Source organism: Enhydra lutris, unplaced genomic scaffold (assembly GCF_002288905.1).
Source record: "Enhydra lutris kenyoni isolate GAN:26980312 unplaced genomic scaffold, ASM228890v2 scaffoldscaffold28, whole genome shotgun sequence".
NCBI lineage: Eukaryota > Metazoa > Chordata > Mammalia > Carnivora > Mustelidae > Enhydra > Enhydra lutris.
The window spans coordinates 11,073,891-11,097,360 of record NW_019154112.1 but is presented as its reverse complement, the minus strand read 5'-3'; the positions used below and the strand labels follow the sequence as shown (position 1 = coordinate 11,097,360).

General features: G+C 35.7%; 1 protein-coding gene across 5 annotated transcripts in view; it reads left to right on the top strand.

The window, feature by feature from the left end:
• Positions 1-23,470, top strand: part of LOC111152241 (family with sequence similarity 135 member A) — a 109,155-nt gene that overhangs the window by 6,594 nt on the left and 79,091 nt on the right. For 4 of the 5 annotated variants that reach the window (XM_022510678.1, XM_022510676.1, XM_022510675.1 and 1 more), the window contains exons 2-5: positions 195-274; positions 21,248-21,387; positions 21,494-21,564; positions 23,202-23,375. In XM_022510678.1, the coding sequence (XP_022366386.1) occupies positions 195-274; positions 21,248-21,387; positions 21,494-21,564; positions 23,202-23,375 (465 nt within the window). The remainder of the gene's footprint in view (positions 1-194; positions 275-21,247; positions 21,388-21,493; positions 21,565-23,201; positions 23,376-23,470) is intronic. The other variant, XM_022510679.1, reaches the window with a different exon arrangement.

Sequence of the window (23,470 nt, the reverse complement as noted above, 5' to 3'; positions counted from 1 at the left end):
CTCATGCTCTCTCTATCTTTTTCAAATAAATACATAAAATCTTTAAAATAAAAAAATAAATCTTTAAAAATATTATGGGACACTGATAGAAGCAGACCAAATTTGTTACTTAATATGTACAGATATATAGAAATTAGGGCTTGCATATTTTAAAATATATTTTGAAATGATTTTTTTGGTCTGTTTTCCTTTAGTTTTTACCAGATACGTGCATCTATGAAAATTCCACCAAGAGTTCCCCACAGAGTAGAAGCCAGTTTGTTACATGCAGCAGGTAAGCCAAGGAATATTTTTAACTTTTAAGAAAAGTCTGAAGCAACATTATAATGGTAATAATAACTTTTAATTATTTTTATTTTTTTAATTACAAATATACTGACAAGTATCATTATAATAAGAAATATATTTGAGGCCTCAGTAAAACAGGCTTGATTATAGGTTCCTTGTCTTTCTCTCAGATTTCTTATGATGAGCATATGAAAGAATGTATGTGAGATTTCCACAAAAACAAACATAAGTAGAGGTCATGTCAGTTACATCATGTAAGATGTAATTTTAAAAATACACAGCGAATGTGGACATATAATTTGATATATGATTACAAAGGTGTTTTATTATAGTTTTATAGTATGCCTTTGAGAATATTTTTTTAGCCATATTTTTGGTCTGGGTTAACTACTCTAATTAAAAACAAAATGCAGAAAGTACTTTTTTCTTGGCTTGGCATACATATTGAAGTGTAATTTATTGTCAGTTGGACTTTTGTAAGTCTACTTTCCATGAAACAGAGGTTAAAATAATTAATATTACAAGACAGATTTGGTCCTCCCTTTATGAACTTCCTTAATCTGGTAAACTAAATCCCTAGCCTTTTTTATCTTCTAAAGCTGCCAGTTGAAAAAAATAGAAAGACTTTTTTTTTCTGGACTCCCTTTTTATTTTTTCAGCTTTATTGAGAAATAATTAACAAATAGGATTTTATGTATTTAAATATACAATATGATTTGTTATACATTATGAAATAATTACCACAATCAAGATAATTAGCATATCCATCACCACACATAGTTCACTCTTTTGTGTGTGTCATGAAAACCCTTGAGATCTACTCTTTGAAAATTTAAGTATACAAGACTTTATTATTTATGTAGTCACCATGCTGTGCATTAGAGCTTATTCATAACTGAAAGTTTACACCATTTGACCTATATCTACCCATTTCTCTCACCCCCCCCAACCCCTGGCAAGCACAGTTCTGCTGTTTCTATGAAATCAAATTTTTTGTTTTGTTTTGTTTTGTTTCGTTTCATTTCCACATGTAAGTGATTCCATGCAGTATTTGTCTTTGTCTGTCTGACTTATCTCGCTTAGTGTAATGCCTTCCAGTTTCATCCATATCGTTGCAGATGGCACGATTTCCATCTTTATGGATGAATAAGATATCCCTCTCCCTGCCTACCTCTGTGTGTATGTGAGAGAGAGAGAGAGAGAGAGAGATCACATTTTCTTAATCCACTCATATGCTGACAGATACTTCGGTTATTTCCATTATCTTGGATATTGTGAATAATGCTGCAGTGAACATGGTAGAGTAGATTTCTTTTCAAGATACTCACTCCTTTCTTTCAAATATATACCTGTGGGCTGGATCATTATGGTAGTTGTAATTGTAATTTCTTGAGGAACCTCCATACAGTTTTCCATAGTGGCTGAACCAATTTTCACTCCCACCAACAGTGCACAAGGGTTCTCTTTTCTCCATGCCTTCACGAGTACTTGTTATATTTTGACATTTTGAAAATAACAGTTCCAAAAGGTATGAGCTAATATCCTTTGTGTGTATATGTGTGTTTAAGATTTATTTATTTATTTATTTGAGAGAAAGTGCACATGCATGAGCAAGCCAGGGGAGGAATAGAAGAAGGAGAGAGAGAATCCCAAGCAGACTCCCTGCTGAGCTTGGAGCAGGCCTCAGGGCTCAATCTCCACAACCCTGAGATCATGATCTGAGCCCAATCAAGAGCCAGATGCTTAACCGATCAAGCCATTGAGGCACTCCATATTTGTGGTTTTGATTTACATTTTCCCTGGTGATTAGTGATATTGAGCACCTTTTTATATGGACCTCTCAGTCATCTGTATATCTTCTTTAGAAAAATGTCTGTTCAGGTCTTTTGCCAATTGTTTAATCAGATTGTTTTTTTGCTATTAAGCTATATGAGTTCTTTTTCGGGTATTAATCTCCTTAGATATATGTGATTTTCAAATATTTTTCCATGTTTGATAGGTTGTCTTTTAATTTTGTTGATGATTTCCTTTGCTCTGCAGTAGCTTTGTAGTTTGACATATCCTAATTGTTTATTTTTGCCTTTGCTTTTGGGGTCAAATCCAAAGAATCCTTTCCAAGACTAGTGTCAAGGACCTTTTCTCCTTTTTTCTTCTAGAAGTTTTACGGCTTTAGGTCTTAAATTTAAGTCTTAATCCAATTTGAGTTAATTTCTGTGAGTGATATAAGATAGGGGTGTAGTTTCATTCTTTTGCATGTGGATATCTAATTTTCTCAGCACCATTAAAAGGCTATCCTTTCCCTATTATATGTTCTTGCTACATTGTTAAAGATTAGTTGATCATGTGTGTATAGGTTTATTTCTAGACTCTATTCTCTTCCATTGGTCTGTGTACCTGTTTTTATGTTATTATCATACTGTTTTGATTACTGTAGCCTTTTATTAGTAATATTATAGCCTTGAAATCAGGAAGTGTGATGTCTCTAACTTCGTTTATTTTTTCTTAAGATTACTATGGCTATTAAGAGTCTTTTGTGGTTTCATATGAATTTAGGATAGTTTCTTCTGTTTCTTTGAAAAATGCCATTGAAATTTTGATATAGATTGTATTGAATCCATAGATCACGTGGGATAGTGTGGACATTTTAACAATATTAATTCTTCCAATCTAAGAACATAGGATATCTCTCCTTTTCTTTGTGTCTCCTTTAATTTCTTTCATCAGTGTCATTGTTTTTAATGTACACATTTTTATCTCCTTGATTTAATTTATTCCTAAGTATTTTATTATTTTTGATTCTATTGAAAATGGAATTTCTCCCAGTTTTAAATAATTGAGTGATTTTACTCAATTATTTATTTATTTAAATTTAAATTTAAATAATTGAGTGATTTTACATTTATGAAATAAACATGCACAGAATAGCTACCTTTTATTTATTTTTTGTTGAAGTATAGTTGACATATAATGTTATATTAGTTTCAGGTAAATAACACAGTGATGAGATTGCTTTCTTGGTTTCTCTTTTGAATAGTTCATTATTAGTATATAGACAAGTGACTCATTTTTTTTTTTTTTTGAAGATTTTATTTATGTATTTGACAGAGATCACAAATAGGCAGAGAGGTAGGCAGAGAGAGAGAGGGGGTAGCAGGCTCCCTACTGAGCAGAGAGCCCGATGCAGGGCTTGATCCCAGGACCCTGAGATCATGACCTGAGCTGAAGGCAGAGGCTTCACCCACTGAGCCACTCAGGTGCCCAAGCAACTGATTTTTATATGTTGATTTTGTATCCTGCAACTTTACTGAATTTGTTGATTAGTTCTAACAACTTTTTGGTGGAGTCTTTAGATCATGTCATCTGCACACAGATAATTTTACTTCTTCCTTTCCTATTTGGATGCCTATAATTTCATTTTATTGCCAAATTGCTATTGCTAGGACTTCCAGTACTATGTTGAATAGAAGTGGTGAGAGTGGGCACCTTTGTTTCTAACTTCAGAGGAAAGATTTTAACTTTTCACCATTGGCTATTATGTTAGCTGTGGGCTGATCCTGTATAGCCTTTATTATGCTGAGGTACATTTCTTCTATACTTACTTATTGAAGTTTTTATCATGGAAGTATGTTGAATTTGGCCAAATGCTTTTTCTGCATCTACTGAAATGATCATATGACTTTTATCCTTCATTCTGTTAAATATGATATATCATGCTTATTTGCATATATCAAATCATCCTTCCATCCCAGGGATAAATCTCTTGACCGTACCAAATGATCCCTTCAAAGTACTCTTGAATTTGGTTAGTATTTTGTAGAGGTTTTTACATCAGTGTTCATCAGGATATTGGCCAGTAATCTTTTCTTGTAGTGTATTTGTCTGGCTTCCATATGAGGGTAGTGCTGGCCTTTTTTTTTTTTTTTTTAATTTAATTTAATTTTTTTCAGTGGTCCAAAATTCATTATTTATGCACCACACTCAGTGCTCCATGCAATATGTACCCTCCATAATACCCACAACCAGGCTCACCCCCCGACCCCACCCCACAAAACCCTCAGTCCACAGTCTCTCATGGTTTGTCTCCCCTTCCGATTCCCCCGCCTTTACTTTTCTTTTCCTTCTCCTGATGTTCTCCACATTATTCCTTATGTTCCACAAGTGAAACCATATGATAATTGACTCTCTCTGCTTGACTCATTTCACTCAGCATAATCTTCTCCAGTCCCCTCCATGTTGATATGAAAGTTGGGTATTCATCCTTCCTGATGGAGGCATAATACTCCATTGTATATGTGGACCACATCTTCTTTATCCATTCATCCATTGAAGGTCATCTGGCTCTTTCCATAGTTTGGGTATTGTGGACATTGCTGCTATGAACATTGGGGTGCATATGGTCCTTCTTTTCACCACATCTGTGTCTTTGGGGTAAATACCCAGTAATGCAATTGCAGGGTCATAGGGTAGCTCTATTTTTAATTTCTTAAGGAGTCTCCACATTGTTTTCCAAAGTGGCTGCACCAACTTGCATTCCCATCAACACTGTAAGAGGGTTCCCCTTTCACCACATCCTCTCCAACACTTGCTGTTTACTGTCTTGTTGATTTTGGCCATTCTAACTGATACAGGGTGGTATCTCAAAGTGGTTTTGATTTGAATCTCCCTGATGGCTAGTGATGATGAACATTTTTTCATGTGTCTGTTTAGTGCTGGCTTTTTATTTTTTTATTTGACAGACAGTTGGCAGAGAGGCGGGCAGGGAGAGAGGAAGGGAAGCAGTCTCCCTGCTGAGCCGAGAGCCCGATGCAGGGCTCGATCCCAGGACCCTGGGATCATGACCTGCGCCAAAGGCAGAGGCTTTTTAACCCACTGAGCCACCCAGGTGCCCTAGTGCTGGCCTTTTAAATTGAACTTGAAAGTGTTTCTTCCTGATCAGTTGTTTGGAAAAATTTGAGAAGGATTAGTATTCATTCATCTCTTAGTGTTTGGTACAATTCACCAGTGAAGTCATCTGGTCTTGGACTTTTATTTGTTGGAAGATTTTTGATTACTGATTCAATCTCTTACTTACTGGTCTGTTCAGACTTTATTTCTTCATGATTCAGTCTTGGTTAAAAAAAAAAAAAGAAAGAAAGAAAGGAAATTATCCATTCTAGTGCAATTTATTGATTGATCTTATCCTTTGTATTTTTGTGGTATTAGTTGTAGTGTCTTTCATTTATAATTATATTTATTTAAATCATTTTTTTCACATTCTAGCTAAAGGTTTGTTGATTTTGTTTATCTTTTCAAAAAACCAATACTTGGTTTTGTTGATCATTTCTATTGTCTTTCTAGCCTCTATTTGATTTATTTCCACTCTGATCTTTTTTTTTTTTTTTTAAGATTTTTATTTTATTTTATTTGAGAGAGAGACAGTGAGAGAGAGCATGAGCGAGGAGAAGGTCAGAGAGAGAAGCAGACTCCCCGCGTAGCCGGGAGCCCGATGCGGGACTCGATCCCGGGACTCCAGGATCATGACCTGAGCTGAAGGCAGTCGTCCAACCAACTGAGCCACCCAGGCGTCCCCACTCTGATCTTTTTTATTCCCTTCCTTCTGCTAACTTTGGGCTTAATTTATTCTTCTAGTACCTTGAGGTGTAAGGTTAAGTTGTTTGAGATCTTTCTAGATTATCTGTATGACAAAAATATTACATGTAATTAATGTCATTTACAGAGTAACTTTTTTTTTTTAACATTAGTATTTCAGAAATACCCAATTAGAGTACTTTCCTTTTAAGTGGTTTTTTCCTTGACACTAATTTTGGTCAGTTTTTAATTAGTTGTAAATCCAGATTTAGTCATTATTGCTATCTCAGCTTCTAGTACTATTAACTTTGTGTTATTGACTGTGAAATGTCCGTTGTCTGATAATTTATGAGTGTGTGGAAGGTGGCTCAGTGGGTTAAGCCTCTGCCTTCGGCTTAAGTCATGATTTCAGGGTCCTGGGATCGAGCCCTGCATCAGGCTCTCTGCTCAGCGGGGGACCTGCTTCCCCCCTCCCCCCACCACGCCCCGCCTGCCTCTCTGCCTACTTGTGATCTCTGTCAAATAAATAAATAAATAAAAATCTTTAAAAAAAAAAAAAAGTTTTAAAAATAGTTTATAGCAGACACCAGTCGTTAAAAGAGAAGCCTGGGTTTGGAGATCAGTAAAATTCTACAATTTATGATTTTTAGTTTGTATGTGAAAACATTATTTATGTGTGTATTTTTATAGCATTATATAAGAACATTTTTAAAAGGCTGCATAGTTTTTCAATAAATTATAACAGCCAAAATGGAAAGCATAAGAACTAGATTTTGAACAGAAGAAAAAAAGTAGAATTTCTTTCATACTTTTTCAAATCAGCAAACTTGTCTGTCATGTCTAAAATGTAATACCTAATATAATTTCTCAAGATCTTTTTTATCCTAATGTTGTTTCAGTGTATTTTATTTTTTTCTAGAATATCTTATTTTTCTTGTTTATGGTACACACTGATAGGTATGGATTTTTCCAAATTACCCTTAATAAATTATGAGATGTGTTACTTTCCCCATCTCAAAGCCAGTCCCAGCATGATTATCTTTTGTATCTGTGTAGTGTTCCACAGGGTCTTGTTTCATTCTCTGAACATCTCTATGATAATGTAAATTTGGTATTTCAGTTGTATTTCCTGCCAGTGTACCCCATAATAACCTATCATGTTAAATGTTTAAGTTCATATGAAAATTATAGAGGACATTGGTTGATGAAGTTGGTGACATAATTATTAAGGCTCACAGGCATGGTAGGTCCAAAATACTGTTCTCATGCCCAGATGAGTTTTTCCTCACCAGCAATCTTGAAAAAAGAGAGAGAGAACATGTTAGCTCATACATGCAAAGATGGCAGTAAATTTATGCCAGTCTTAAAGATATTGATATGGTTCTCTTTTTATGTCCTTCTTCCTTCAAGATTCGTTTCATTTTGAAATAGTATTTAAGAGTTCCTAGAGTGTGTATCTTTTTAATATTAGTAAATTTGTTGGGAAAAATTATCCTTCCCAAAATTTTCTGCTTCCAGAAATTACTCCTATGAATTTGGCTGACTTTAATACATATGATTGATTTCTAGGGCGCCTGGGTGGCTCAGTGGGTTAAGCCTCTGCGTTTGGCTCAGGTCATGATCTCAGGGTCCTGGGATCGAGCCCCATGTAGGGCGCTCTGCTCAGTGGAAAACCTGCTTCCCTTTCTCTCTCTGCCTGTCTTTCTGCCTGTCTCTCTGCCTACTTGTGATCTCTGTCAAATAAATAAATAAAATCGTTAAAAAAAAATACATACCATTGATTTCCAGACTCATCCTTGATGACATAAATGTATTCATATTGGGGGGTTTATTCTGTGTGTTCTTTTTTTTAACCTCTGTTCTTAAAAAATAATTTCTTCTTCTAGGGGCTTGGATTTTCTCTATTACATATCCTATTTTTCTTGTTTGATTTGTACTATCATCTCAAGGCCTTTTCTTTCCAGCACTGTATTTTACTGTAGTTCCTATACTTTATGTATATTTCTTTTTTTTTTTTTAAGATTTTATTCATTTATTTGACAGAGAGAGACACAGTGAGAGGGGGAACCCAAGCAGGGGTAGTGGGAGAGGGAGAAGAAGGAGCCTGACACGGGGCTCAATCCCAGGAACCTGGGATCACGATCCAAGCTGAGGGCAGACATTTAATGACATTTAACCACCCAGGCGTCCTTTTATGTATATTTCTGAAAAACTTTTAGAAGAAGAAAGGAAGTAACGATTCTGTCTGTGAGTTGCAGAAAGGCAGGTTAGATGTGGTAGGAATTAGATGATATTATACAGCTTATTGCAACACAATTAAATTATTTCCAGTACAAAATTGTGCTGACAATGAGGGGTTTGAGTCAGGAAATAGCTGTCATCTCTAATAGCATCAGTCATAAAAGACAAAGAGTATTTATAGGGCTGTTGAAAATTGATTAGTAAGAAGATATTCAGACTTCTACAACAAAGAAGTCATTGCTTTTCTAAGAAACTGGCCCCAGTTTGAAATGTTAGAGCACTATGTACAATTTTTATAAAAAGTTCAAATAACAATTCGCCATTCCTAATAATGATACATATTTTTAAGGAAGCATACATTGTTTCATTTGCTTTTTAATATCTACCCATCCCTCTTTTCTAAAAAAATAATTTTATGAAAATAATACAAGTAGTTAAAAAATTTACTAGTCCAGAAAGATTTGTAGTGAAAACATAGTTACTTTTTTAGATGCATCCACTTTTAACTATTTCTCTAGTTCTAATGGTTTTCTTTATGTAGATGTTTTCACTTCCTGGTTTGATGAATGCAAATGAATAGTAAACTATTTCCTCCTCCCCCCTACTTTTCAAGAGATACCATTATTTCCATAACTTTCTTTGACTTTGAAGTTACTGTTAAATAATATATTGTTTAAACCTCCATTTCCTCATTTAGCCAATATGACAAACCCTATTTTGTAATATAAGGATATAAGCAATCTTATCTCTTTTTTCAAATTTTCTCTTTTCCTCCCCCTTTCAACCTGTTAAGTATATCCTTTGTTTTATAATACCAATGTTGCTAACTTTCAAATTCTGTTTTGTAACTATAGTTAAATCCTAATGTGCTCTGTCTCTGGGTTGATTCCAAATGCTCAAAACAAGTAAATAGCATTTTCATTTTTATGATAACATGAGAGGGGAAAGTGTTTATAAAATTGAAATGACTATCCAGCACATAGAAGGAAGATCTTAAGTTTCTGGCAAGACAAGACAAATCTTCCTTAATTTCCAGTTATTTGTGTTTGGCCAGAGATTTTCTAAGTCCATCTATTCTGGATAAAATTCTTTGTGTGTACATGCATTCCTACATACCACCATGCAGTGCTTTTATAAAGGTGATAGCAGTCAAGAACAAATTAATATCAAGAAAAAAGGAAGTCTGTAAATAAAGGGTAGCTTTGAAGTAAGGAGGGGTTGTCCCAGTTACTTTGCCTTAGGAGTAGTTAAATGGCCACTTGAAATAAAGCTTCAGATATTTTGACATGGAAGAATCAATCATCTTTTCTCCCCTATTAGTTGTTTCCTTAAGCCTTTCTCAGCCACCAGTGTTTCAGGGGCCTTTGAAACCAACTGAAATATTTTCACAGTTTTGCTGAATTGTTAAGATTTTTCATGATTTGACCCTATCCTACATGTCTAAGTTTATTTCCTACCATCTTCTTGTGGATTCTCCCTGTGGAACCACTTCTATTTTCTCAAATTTGATGTGTTCTAACATACCTCATATTTTGTGCATGTTTTCCCTACCTCATTATTTCCTTTTTTAAGCTGTAGATAACTCCCAGTTAGAAGTTTTCTCTGCTATGTTTCATAGCATTTTCTATAAACATCTTTTATATTTAGCATGTTATAATTTTTTATTATTAAAATAAAAAGTATCAGACATCAAGTATCATTAAAGAAGAATGCTTTTTAAAAATGAGGAAAATTTAGAGCTAGAGACAATTCATTTTATGTCGGGAATCTATTACTGTTAACATTAACTGAATAATTTCAGTAATCATGAAGGGAAATCACAGAGTTAGAGCTTTCAATAAATTTTGTATAACTTATGAAACTTAAGTCCATTTGGCATTAGAAACCTCCATTTTGCTTTAGCTAGATTCAGTAGTTTCTTTCTGTCACTTCCATTATTTGTCTTTTTACCTGGCATAACAGATAGTGATAATTACATTGGCATTTGCTTTGGCCTCCAAAATAGGGAGTTAAGAGATTATCACACTGTAGTGCAATTATTTGCTTGAATGTTTCTATTCAAACTAGATGGGGAACTCTGAAAACAAGGGCAGGGTTCTTATTTATGTTCCTATCTCTTAGTTCCCAATATTTTAGAAGCTTAATTAAGTTACAGTTAAATGAATGCTCACTTGTTCACAAAATAAATAACAGATATCAATGCCAGCTGTTCAAACCAAAGGAAATGGAAATGTGAAAGATAGTGATAGGAATAAAATATAAAATATAAATAATCATGACTTAATATTAAGTGTTTGTAAGCCTCTATCACCAGTCTCTAAAAGTGTAGATCTGATGTTTAGTTTAGCAGATAACTGATAGGCAAAGTGAAAATAGAGTTCTTTTCAACAAGGAGTTAGGGCACTAAATTAAGAAGTTAAGTGGAAGTTCAAGTATCTGATAAGTTCTTGCTGAGGGCCTATTATGTGTAAGATGTAGTACTGACTCCTAAATTAAAGCAATGAAAAAGATACATGTGGTTCCCAACCACATGGATGGAGGTTATCATCTAGGAAATACTAAAAAACAGAGAAGGTTTCAGATTCAAGACAATAAACAGACTATACACATATGTTTGGATCTTTTTGTTTCTAAGACTCTTTGGTAATAGCAATATAAAACACAAGAAGGAATAGCAAAATAGTTCAGTAAGTTTTTGCAGGACAGAAAACAGAAGTGAGAGCTGAACTGCCTTTTGGGACACCTTCCCCCAGGGATTTGAGGGAGTTACAGCAGATGAAGGGAAGTAAGAGTGGGCCTGAAAGCAGGGATTAATTAAAGGTTTGTAATCAGATCAGCTGTGATAGTTGGGCATCCCTGATCTAACTGCAGAATGTCAGGAAGATTAGAATTTACCTTAGGACAAAAACCTCAGGACTTTCTCTAAATAAATTAGCATGGGATCATAACATATTAACACTTCAGAGTAAAGCACTTATTCTTTTGTATGTGTGTTTGGTAAAAAGCAAGTAACATGAAATCTACCCTCATCGAATTTCTAAGTGTTTGGTAAAGCATTGCTAACTGTATGCATATTGTTGTCAGCAGATCTCTAGAACTTTTTAACCTTGCATGACTGAAACTCTGTACCATTGGATAGCAGTTCCTCATTTCTCCCTCCTCCCAACCCCTAGTAACCACCAATCCACTTTCTTAGATAAGTGTGACTATATTAGATCACTCATATCCGTAGAATCATGTAGTGTTTGGCCTATTTCACTTACCAGAAGTCCTCACAGTTCATCCATATGTTGCAGTATAGAATTTTTTTCTTTTTTTTAAGGTTGAAAATATTCTATTATATAACTAATTTTCTTTACTCTTTCATCTACTGATGATATTTAGGTTGTTTCCACCACTTGGCCATTGTGAATAATGTGGCAGTAAACATGGAAGTGCAGATAAATGTTCAAGGTCCTGTTTTCAATTCTTCTGGATAAGTACCCAGAAGTATAATTATTGGATCATATGATAGCTTTATTTTTAATTTCTTGAGGAATCTCCATACTGTTTTTTATAGTAGCAATACCATTTTACCACCAACAGTGTACATGGGTTCCAGTTTCTCCACAAGTGCTGACCCTGTACATAATGCTATATGAAGTAAGAGGTATGAGACATGGACCTTGCCTTCAAGAAGTTTCTTTTTCTTAGATTCTCTTCCTATCCATCTTCATTTCACTCTTTTTTATAGTTTCAACTGAAATGCTATATTGTCCACAAAGCCTTTCCTGAGTTCACGGACTAGGTTTAGCCTTGTAAGATAACATAGCACTCTATCCTCTGTCATGCTCAGCACAGATGTAACTTACAGAATTAGATGAGGGCAGGAAAAGTGTTTTTTTGTTTGTTTGTTTTCTTTGGTTTGATCTACATAAAACAATGCATGGCACAGTAACTATACAGTAAGTAATTAAAATTTTTTTGTGAAATGTGTCATACATTTTTAAAGATCATATAACATATTATTTTGTTAAATAATAGAATGAATGCCCAAATAGTCAACCCTTCATTTAAGAAATAGAACATTACTAGTACCATAAAAGCCTCCTGTATACCCCTCCTAATTTTCGTGTTAATCATTCCTTTCCTTTCTGTATAGTTTTATCACCTACGAATGTTACCCAAGTATATATCTAATATATACCCAAGTATATATCTGGTTGAGTCTGGAAAAACTGAGTAGTAAGCACACCCAGTTGTGTAAGAAAGCTGCAGTATCACTACTATTAAAAGTACTATTAAAAGTATCACTACTATTAAAAGAAGGCTCTCTGAAGGAAAGCTAAGTAGAGTCTTTGGCTTATGGTATGTTTCTGTATAGTTAAAAAGTTCTAAGACTCCCCTTTGGGGAAGTTAGTGGGCAAGGTCAGGAGTGAATTATGTGAAATTTAGAACTCACCACATTCAGGACTTCTGGTAAGGTTGTAATGTGATGAAGTATTAGATATCCAACACATGGAGTAGGCTGACTTGTATTTAAACTTGACATTTAACTTTTCCTCCTTCAATTCTCAGGAGTAGGTCAAAGCAGAAAACTGTTCAGTAAAAAGACTGCCCTCTTATGATACAGTCAGTAGGGAAGAAACTTCATTGGTTTCTTAGACAAATCAAGCAGTGAAACCAGTCTGGCCAAGTGTTTATTCTTAGGGTGAAATGGTACCATGGCAGTAAGGATCTTTCAGATGATGGACCTCAACATAGCTATTTGTTGAGGCTCACAGTCCAGTATTTATTAGTCATGTCCTGTAAGGCAGAAGATCAACATAGCTATTTGTTGAGGCTCACAATCCAGTATTTATTAGTCATGTTTAGTAAGGCAGAAGATTCTTTGGAATCTTCCTTCACCATCGTCCTAGGGATTCCCTTTGCCTCTCTTCCATGGTATATCTTTTTACTAACATCTGTTTTTCTTTCTTGGTTACTCATTTTGGTGGATCCTGTTTCAATATCTTTTTGAGAAAAGTGGCATAGGAACTTTTTGAAGCCCTACCATGTCTAAAAATGTCTTCATTCTCCTCGTGTTTGAAAGTTTAGATAAGTATAAAATTCTAGGTTGGAAATCTCTTTTCTTCAGAATTTTGAAAATATTATTCCATCATCTTTTGGTTTGTAACATTGCTATTGAGAATTCCAAAGTCACTCTGATTGTTGACTCTTTGGGTGACCCTTTTCCCCTTTCAGGAATCTTACAGAATCTTCTCTTTGTTTCTAGTGTTCTGATGGCACATAATTTTGTACCTTGGGTCTCTGAGTATTCATTGGGCCCTTTTAATCTGGGAAACATATGCTTCAGTTCTGAGAAATTTTCTTACTTTCTTAATGATTTTCTCCTATTTTCTCTATTCTTGCTTTCTGGAACTTTTGTCATCAGATAGTGGATCATAATCACTGGTTCTCTTAATTTTTAGGTTTTTTTCTCCTTTTTTCCATTTCTGTCTTCTGTACTTTCTATTGTACTTATTTCTCCAACTGTAATCCCTTTTCGAGCTTTTAGAATTATTGTTTCTCCTTTTTTACCCTTTCCTCTGTCTTCCTCCTTTCTTTCCTCCTTACCTTTGATCCCTTCTCCTTTTCTTTTAAAATCCAAATGCTTGTTTTCTGAGTGTTCTTCTATCACAGCAACATTTTTACAGTATCTTTTCTCTACGAACAATATTGATAGGCATTTAAGTTTTTCTTTTTCTTACAAGTTTTTTTTTCGTTTTTGTTTTGGTCCCTAACTTGCATGGTAGAAGCTTTCTTCCAGCGTCTGATAGTCCTCAGTTGTATATACGTGACTGAAAGTAAAGTTAATTAGAACTTCTGAGAGCATAGTTGGGACTTGTCTCTTTGACCTTTACATAGGATGATGCTGGTGAGCCATTTGCTAAGGAATTTCTGAAGTCAGTTGTCTGTAGATGTTTTTTTTTTTTTTAAGATTTTATTTATTTATTTGACAGAGAGATAGAGGAATCACAAGTAGGCGGAGAGGCAGGCAGAGAGAGTGGGGGGAAGCAGGGTCCCTGCTGAGCAGAGAGCCTGATACAGGGCTCAATCCCAGGACCCTGAGATCATGATCTGAGCAGAAGGCAGAGGCTTTAACCCACTGAGTAACCCATGCACCCCTCTATTATAATAGATCCATATAATATCTATTAGAGATGTATTGGGTTGGTCAGATTCCATGTGTTAAGAAATGTGAAGAATCTCAGATTTTATTCTATATATTGTTGAAAATAATTCTTCATGCTTTCTCATGTTTCTGTACATCTTGTAAGCAGAGACACTAAAGGACTTCTGTTCCAGACTAACTTTTTAAGGATGTTTGTATGAGTGAAGAGCTTTGGAAGATATAGTGTCTCTGGATCAGAAGCTAGATTTGGTTACTGTACAGTATAATAAATACAATGTCTCCCTCTAGTTCAAAAATTAGACAGGTTTTCATATAGCCCCTAATAAAAGATTAAGGTTTCCTAAGCTTAGAGGTCCTCAGCCGTGACCTAAAACACAGTCTGTGTAGCAGCCATCTGGGCTTGCCTCTGTATCACCCCCATGGAACTTGGGTGAATAAAGACAAGGGGAACTAACTAACTGATGTGATTGATCATGCAGTTCTTGCTGCTTGCTGTGCTATAAGTAACAAAGTCCTTCTCTGACCCAGGAGTCTCCTGTCTTCTCCCAGCACCCATGAAACTGTGGCAGGCTAGCTTATTAGCTTATAAGTAGAATAAAATCTTAGATTCCTTACACTTCTTGAAATGCCAGAGAAGATGTTTTCTTTTTCCTTCCTGGAGAGTAAAAATCTAGCTGCCAGCGTCTGGAAACCCAGTAGAAAAGGAGTGTGTATCTCCGCATTCAGCAGTCAGTATGCCTGTGTTCATATACTCATGCTCTCAGTTTTGCCACATGACTTTCAGTTCATGTTTTATCTTCTTCATGGAATAAACCTTTAGGCTTCTATGAAGGTGAACAAGGGGCCGGAACCTAATGGCTTATAGTTGAATGAGAGGACATACAAATCTGTTCTGTTCGTTGCTGAAAGGTCACCTCCTCAACTAAGCATTGCCTGACTTTCTTCTTAAAACTGCTACCTTTCTTACCCTCTTTTCTCTTTACTTCATAGAACTTATTACCTTGAAACATAGTATATCATTTACTAATTGTTTTTATTCTTTATCCCCCCTCCCATTAGAGTGTAAACTCCATTAGGTCAGAGATTTTTATTTCTTTGTTTTGCTGTGTGCCTCCCAATACCTAGAAAATGACTGTTATGACCCATACTAGATATTCAGTCAACAAATATTGCTGGATATTGTTGATTGGATGAGTAAATGAATGATTAGGAGGAACTTGCATATCTTTTGCCCATTGCTCCTGATTTGAGAATAAAGAGTCATTGGCTCATCTTTTTAAAAGCTTTAAGTGTTGATATTAATTGAGGATATAGGTAATTTTCTCAAAAGGTTAATTACTGTCATTCCAAAGCAATTTAGAATAATGTATTTTGTACACAGTTTCTTATTTCTTTGTTAGAGTCCCTTTTAGGGGATTTCTAATGACAGTGTTCCTTTTTTCTGTTGGAGTATATCTAGCCCTCTCACTCAATAAATGTTGGATATAGTTTATTAGTAGAGCCAATGAAGTTGACTAAAAAATAATTTAAAAGGGGTGGGCTGTGAGATAGGAACAAAAAAAGTGTGATGTCCAGATAGCCAAATGAAGAAGTATTTCAAGAGTGAGAGTATGTGTAACGATTTCTGATGCTAATTCTAAGTCAAGTAAGATGAGGTCTGAGAATTGACTGTTGTATTTAGCAAAGTAGAAGACAATAGTGGTGTTACTAAGAGCAGTTAAGTGGGCCAAAATCTATTTAACATGTGAATTATTGTTGTTTAAGAATTTACCCCCAAACTTAATTTAAAACAAACATTATGTCATAGTTTCTGTGGGTCTGGATCCAGAAGTTGTTTAGCTGCTTTCCTCTGGATCAAGAGGTCTGTTCGTTCTCCTGTATTCACACAGATTAACTATGGGACTTTGTTGGAGGAATTGTACAGGGATGTGATAGCAGGAAGTGAGCCATCTGGGAGACTGGCTGTTACAAAAAGGGGCTAAAGGCTGAATGAGGGGATGAATTGGGAGATGTTGAATACCAAAGAAGCTTTTGAGGAGTTTTGCCAGAAAAGGGAGCAGAGAAATAGGGAATTTGTCCAGGTGTATCTGTAGGTAGATGTAGTAATGGAGCTTAAAGAATTTCTCTGGTTATTTTCTCATGAAATAAGAACCAGCGTTCTCTGTTGAGACAGGAGGACAGAAAATAATTTACAAAATAGTCATCTAGAATTGTGGAGAGAAAATGGGTTTGGAAAATATAGTATGATTGCTAAGCAGCATTGAAGGTTTATTCGAGATTAGTGATCATGAATTAAAGTATAGTCAGAAGAGTTGTGTATTTTTCCCCAGCTACGTTCAGTGTGTGGGTACAAGTATGTATGTGGATACAAGGGCAGGAAGTTATATTTTTAAAAGTTGAGATTTATCTAGGCAGCTATGAGTGATAATGATGAAGTATGAAATTTAAGATGGTAAGGAGGAAAGGGAGATCTTGAGAGAAAGTACAGGGATCAAAAAAAAGGAGTGTAGGTTCATGGAACCTACTAAATGGGGTCAAAAGATTGTTGAACTTGTGGTATTAGAGAGAATAAGCTGTAGAGAGGATGTTGATTGAACTTTAAATTCAATTTAAATTTAATTTAAATTAAAATTTAATTTAGGTACTGCAGTCACTGCTAATGTAAAAATCTAGGGAATGACCATAGGAATGAGGAGCCAAGGAGGGCTAGAAGGCAAGAACACTTAAGGAGAGGAGAAAGAGAACCCAGGAAGTGTGATGGCTAGAGTAGTTTTGGAGAAAGTGACCTTAAAATAAGAAATAAAGCCTTCAAGAAATGAAGGCTTTCCAAAGGGTTTGTAGTGACTGCAAACATGAATGAGACGGTGAATGATACTGTCCGAGAGGTGCAAAGCTGGTGGTAGGGGTAGTTTTAGAAAGGAGAGACCAAGAATGTCTGAAAGCATTAGTAAGGAACAAAGAAGCTCCAGGTTCAGTAGTAGTAGGTATGTAGAAGCCCCCACCTGAGAGGGCTACGCTGGAGTGGCATCCTTAGGAAATCAGTAGCAAAAACTTGTGCTTTTTGAGGCAGCAGATTCTAATTTTACATTACATGGGTGCTGTAAAAAAAAAAAAAAAAAAAAAAAAAATCTACTTTCCATTGAGGAAAATTTCTTCCCCTTCTCGGCTCTTCTTTGAAATATTACAGAAGTTTGATCTACTTCAGATTGGTTTTCTTTCTACTTGGTTTCCTTTGAGATATTTGAAAACTGTCTCAGACTTAGCAAAAATTTTATGTGTGGTACCAATAACTTTTTTTCCTGAACCACTTCAGTGTAATTTGCCTACATGATGCTCCATCATCCCCACATTACTTCAGTATCTATTTCCTCCAAACAATAACATCCTCTCCTACGTAACCCCAATAAAATCAAGAAATTATTATTGATACATTGCTACCAACTATCCTTAACCCATTCAAGTTTTGCTAGTTCTTCCAATAAAGTCATTTATTTTTTTATTTTAATTTTTATTGTGTTATGTTAGTCACCATACAATACATCATTAGTTTTTGATGTAGTATTCCAACATTCATTGTTTACATATAACATCCAGTGCTCCATGCAATAGGTGCCCTCCTTAATACCCACCACCAGGCTTACCCATCCCCCCACTTCCCTCTCCTCTAAAACCCTCAAGTTTGTTTCTCAGAGTCTACAGTCTCTCATGGTTTGTCTCCCCCTCCAATTCCTTCCTTCCTTTACTTTCCTTTTCCTTCTCCTGATGTTCTCCACGTTATTCCTTATGTTCCACAAGTAAGTGAAACCATATGATAATTGACTCTCTCTGCTTGACTTATTTCACTTAGCATAATCTCCTCCATTCCCATCCATGTTGATGCAAAAGTTGGGTATTCATCATTCCAGGTGGCTGAGTAATATTCCGTTGTACATATGGACCACGTCTTTATCCATTTGTCTCTTGAAGGGCATCTTGGCTCTTTCCAGTTTGACTATTGTGGACATTGCTGTTCTGAACATTGGGGTACATATGGCCCTTCTTTTCTACTACATCTGTATCTTTGGGGTAAATACCCAATGGTGCAATTGCTGGGTCATAGGGCAGCTCTATTTTTAATTTCCAATAAAGTCACTTATAGAAAAATGATCCAGTTCAGAATCGTGGATGATGATTAATTGTTATGTCTCTTTAGTCTGCTTCATTATGGAACAGTTCTTCAGTCTGTTTTTGACTTCTGTGACCCTGAAACTGGTAAAGACTATAATCCTATTAATGTGTAGAATGTCCTTTAGTTTGCATTACTCTCTGATTTTTCTCATGATTAGATTCAGGTAATGTGTCTTTGACAAGAGTGTCTTCGAAATGATACTTTATGTTCGTCTCATTATATCCTAGTAGGTGGTACATGATTTGTTACATTACTAATGATGTTAACTTAGATCATTTGATTAAGTCTCCTTAGACTGCTCCACTGTAAACTTACTCTTGTGTACCTTCAAAAGGTCTGGGTTTTTTTTTTCATTCATTCATATATACATCTCATACAGACTTAAGAATTTCTATATTATTCAATGGATATTAATGTATTACTATCATAATTTATTTTGATGCTCTGTTCATCCCCCAAAATGACCAGGGGTAACCTCTTCAATCTAGCTTCCATGTCCTTTTGAAGTCTCCCCTCATTCTTTTAGCACTTCTTTACTTTCTGGTATGAAAAGATGATCCAGACTTCTTTTGCCTTTTATGTGCCCCAGCCCTGGAGTCATGAATTTCTTCAAAAGCTCTGGTTCCTTTAATGGAAAAGAATATTATGAAACCAATATTTGAAGCTGTGTTGCTCTCAGGCCCTGTGAGTGGACAGAGCTAGTGAGTACATGTATGTACACACACATATATTTACATATGCATATACAAATTTACACCTGTCTTTATCTAAATATATACTGCAAATACCATGAGTTCACATCAGTATTTCTAATTTCAGTCTGTTACAGGATTCATTTTACATTTATATCTATTTTCCATATTTGTACATCCTTTCTCTGAAAGATTTCAGTGAGAAACCTGACTCTCATTATCCTTACTATATTTTCTTATTTGAGCGATCGCTCATAGGTGCCGGTCTCTTGTCACTGCTCTCTCTCCCTCAGGATCCTCTCCTTACACCTCCTGGGCGTCAGCACCTCATGCCAGGTCACTTCTCTGTGTGGATGCTCTTCCGATACCCACTTGAATGTACTAAGTCTTTGTGCTAAGAGTTCCTACTGTAGGGATGTTGGCCTCACCTTACTTTGCCTCCGGGAGAGTGTATCAGGTTGCCACTGCCCACACCCACCCTCAACACCATTCATCCTTTTTGGACTCCTGGCCTTGTCCCTGACTGCCTGTCTGCAAGGACACCCTCCTCACCTAATTTGGGCTCTAGCACCTCCCCACCTGTAGCCTTAGGTGTTCTCCCACATGGTTGCCCTTTTCATCTTGCTTGGGCTCCCAGTACCTCACCCTAAGTCAGCCCTCCACCAGAATTGCCCTCTTCATCCTACACAGGCTCTGACATCAGGTAATACTCCATATGGACACCTACTTATTCCCTTTAGACTCTGGCATCCTACTCTGTGCTCCCTGCTCTGCAGAGATGCCCACCTTATTTAAATGTTTAAATTCCTCCTTGTAATGACCTGATACCAACAACCTGGAAGGAGGTAAACCAATCTTTATAAGTAAAGGGCACAGTCTTCCACAAGATTGAGCTCACTTCAGACATAGGGTCACACTTCAGGGGTCCACAAGCTACCCACATTTTTGATTAGATGGCTACAAATTCAGGGTTCTTATTACCCCTTCAGGTTTGATAAGTCACTAGAACAACACACAAAACTCAGGAAAGCACTCAACTTAATTATGGTTTTATCATAGCAAAGGGATACATAACCGAGCCAGCCAAAAGAAAAGAAGCATAGGCAAAGGGCAAAGTCTGGGAGAGTCCCATAGTTGTGAAGCTTCTGTTCTCTCCCCAAGGAGTCAGGATGTATTACCCTCCCAGAAAGTTTGCGTGTGACAATATGTGAAATATTGCCAATCAGGAATGCTTACTTGATTGAATCATTGCTCAATCTCCAGGCCCCTTTCCTCCCACTGGAGTTTGGGTTCACAAGATGTGTCTCAAGCCCCACCTTTCTAGTCACATAGTTGGTCTTTTGTGGCCAACCCCTATCCTGAGTCATCTCTTTACCATAAACTCTCTGGGCCCAACATGAGTAAACTCCACTACCACTGCGACCACCACCACTAGCACCAAGCCCTGAGCCTTAGGTGTTCTTCCGTGTGGTTTCCTGTCCTGGGAAATTCTAAGAATTTAGAAGCCACTTCCAAGGGATTGGGACAAAAGCCAAACAAATTCTTTATTCCAAGGGATTAGAGGTTACCACTCAGCAACCAGGACAGTGGCCAATCAAATGCTTTATTATACATCTTTGGAAAACTAAATTGCTTCCTTCTGGGAGTACAGATCAATTATTCCTCATAGAATATCTACCTTGAGGGGCACCTGGGTGACTCAGTTGGTTAAGCATCTGCCTTCAGCTAAGGTCATGATCCCAGCGTCCTGGGATTGGGCAGGCTCCTTGCTCAGCCAGGAGTCTGCTTCTCCTTCTGCTGCTCCCCACCCCACAACCCCATCCCCGGACTGTGCTCTCTCTCTCCGTCTCTCAAATAGATCAGTAAAATCCTTAAAAAAAAACCCAAAAACTACCTTGAGATTTCCTGATGTACATTTTCAGATTAAAATAAATTACACAACAGTTTTATAGTGGTTATCATGTACTTCTTTTTTATATAGAAATTGTTAAACTTTCAGAAATGTTCTAATACTGCTATAGAAAATGATAACAGCACTGGAGTAATATAATCAAACTTAAGGTATTTAAAAGTATTAATTTACTTCTATTATATTTTTCCTTTTTACCTGTCAGTTACATATCTTATTTGTTTTAGGTATGACTTTAGCCTTTCCAGCTTCAGTTCATGATTCTCTGATTTGCAGTAAAACATTTCAAATTCTATATAAAAATGAGGAGGTTGTTTTAAATGATGTCATGATCTTCAAAGTTAAAATGTTGTTGGATGAAAAAAAGGTAAACATCTCTTCATATATATTTAGATAAGTATTTTTTGTAGAGCCTCCAGGCATATTTCTAACTTTAAGTATTCAGAAAACCTTATACTGTAATTTCTCTTCAGATTGAAGAAACCCTTGAAGAAATGAATTTTTTGTTATCCTTGGATCTACACTTCACAGATGGAGATTATTCGTAAGTAGGCTATTCAAACAATTAAAAATCTTTAGTTTCGGGGCGCCTTGGTGGTTCAGTGGGTTAAAGCTTCTGCCTTCACTCAGGGTCCTGGGATCGAGGCCCGCATCGGGCTCTCTGCTCAGCAGGGAGCCTGCTTCCTCCTCTCTATCTGCCTGTGTCTCTGCCTGGTTGTGATCTCTGTCTGTCAAATAAATAAATAAAATCTTTAAAAAAAAAAATCTTTAGTTTCTCATAACTGCTACCTATTCTCCATTTTCTAGTTAGAATTTAGCCTCTCCCTTTCTTGTTTATTTGAACTACTTCTGTCTAATCATGGAGTCTCATGAGAGTAGTTAGGGCTACTCTTTTGTACTCATGTCAATTCCATGAGCCCCAGGTAGCACATCAGACAAGCTGAAGAAATAAATAATTTCCTAGACTCTAGAAACTCCACTGTTGGTATAATACCACTACTATGAGATGTTTAAATATAACAGAACTCTCTTTCACTGTATCACTGACCATCTTTCTTATGGCATAAGTGATGCCATCTTTAGGTAGGACTCTTAATACTTAGAGAGTTTTCAAGACTGATGACCTTATACCTTACAGTTGTTTGTAGTTTGTTAATTCCTAGAGCCCTTGAGGAAATTTTAGGACTGGCTACTCTGAACTTGCTCACATATCTGAACATGCATTCATATATTTTAGGGACACAGTGTGCTTGTGTTCATTTAAAATAAGAATCAGAGATTTGTTTAACAATTTTATTTTTTGTAGGGTTTTTTTCCTCATTTTAAACGTACTTATAGAAGTACTTCTTGAAAACTATATATAAATTTAGGCAACACTTGTAGGATAAATGACTAATAAGTTACCTTTTGAAAGGTCTACTTGAGATATCCTCTTTACTATCATGGAGGAATAAGAATTTTTTTATGTGATAGCACTGCTCCTCTGTAAAACTTGTTGATTACAAAGAATTCCTCAAGGGATTAAATTTTAAACCAAATCAAAATTTTGTAAATGAAGTAAGCTGAAATGAGTAAGTAGTTTCTTAACTATGGGTACTTATATTATATATATGGGTTAAAATACATATATACATGCACACAAACACACTTTGGAAATCATTCTCATAACAATTATTTTAATTTTTTATGTGTATAAATCTAATAACAGACTAAATATCTGCAATCAAATATCTACCAATTGCTTGCTTACGTTCAAGCATCACTTAAAAACAAAATTTTATACAATGAAAAATAATTTTAACTATCTTTTTGGGATTTATTACTATAGGATTTGACCTATGTTATACTATAGCCTTAGAATGAACAGTATTCCCTATGGAATAAAATTTAGTGAAAGACAGAAGTAATTCCTAATCAAAAAAGATGCATTTTATAGGGGCATTAGTGAAAAAACAGTCCATATCATGGACTAGTAGAAAACTAAAGGTAAAATCTGATGATTTTCTTATTACTAGATTTCAAATTTTTGTCTAATGCAAATGTACTGCTTTAAAAATTATTCGCATTTTAAGTTTTAAAAAACTAAGCAACTAAGTGTTTTGATAATTTAAACTACTCTACAAAATATTAGCCTTTACTAAATACGCCATACTTACATGCAGATTGTGTTGCTTTTTCTAGGGCAGACGATCTGAACACCTTGCAACTAATAAGTAGCCGAACATTGAAGCTGCACTTTAGCCTCCATAGAGGCCTTCATCATCACGTTAATGTTATGTTTGATTACTTCCACCTTTCTGTGGTGTCCGTCACAGTCCATGCATCATTGGTTGCACTGCACCAGCCACTAATAAGGTAAATTTAACCAATACTCTGGTTCTTATTAATGTAATATCTCTTATTTTATAGTGTAAACGTATACTTTGATAAAGATAATTGAAGTAATAAGG